At 43.6% G+C, this 569-nt stretch overlaps 1 protein-coding gene across 1 annotated transcript in view; it reads right to left on the bottom strand.

Moving 5' to 3' along the window:
- Nucleotides 1–268: 268 nt before the first annotated feature.
- Nucleotides 269–569, bottom strand: part of LOC106870134 (cholesterol transporter ABCA5) — a 57,112-nt gene continuing 56,811 nt past the window's right edge. The window contains exon 29 of the mRNA XM_052974985.1: nucleotides 269–314. Coding sequence (XP_052830945.1) covers nucleotides 269–314 — 46 coding nt within the window. The remainder of the gene's footprint in view (nucleotides 315–569) is intronic.

The following is a 569-nucleotide window of genomic DNA, read 5'->3' as shown; positions in this document are numbered from 1 at the left end:
ACCGTCATACACAATCACAAGCTCAACTGACCTCCTGTCGACACTATTCTGAGATTAAACTATCTCTAATCGGCTACAATGGTTACGAAAATATATACAGCTTAATAAATACTTCCGCGTATTCTGACGGCTGGGAGAGAATGGGCGAGCGAGAGGAGGAGAACATAGAAAGGAGAAAGAGAAAAATGATGAGAGAGAGAGAGACAGACAGACAGACAGACAGACAAACACAGAGAGAGGTGAGAGAAAGTAAGAAAGAAAGCAAAGTTTAAATCTCCAGATACCTGGGTGTGGCCGTATCATGTGATGTTTGCCTGGAATCAGGAGACAGGATGTGAAAGATATTCAAGTGAACAAAGTTATTCTTGTCCGCTGTACACCGCCCATAAGCATTTCAAATAATTACGATAACCATCAGCGAATCTCCAGCATCCATCTATCTATCTAACCATCTCTCTCTCACTCACTCTCTCTCTCACACACACACTGTCTCTCTCTCTCCCTCTCTCTGTATCTCTCTCTCTCTCTCTCTCTCTCTCTCTCTCTCTCTCTCTCTCTCTCTCTCTCTC

The sequence above is a fragment of the Octopus bimaculoides genome, chromosome 20, assembly GCF_001194135.2.
Source record: "Octopus bimaculoides isolate UCB-OBI-ISO-001 chromosome 20, ASM119413v2, whole genome shotgun sequence".
In the NCBI taxonomy this organism is placed as follows: Eukaryota; Metazoa; Mollusca; class Cephalopoda; order Octopoda; family Octopodidae; genus Octopus; species Octopus bimaculoides.
The sequence above is the reverse complement of the archived record's forward strand: the minus strand, read 5'-3'. Positions and strand labels throughout refer to the sequence as shown.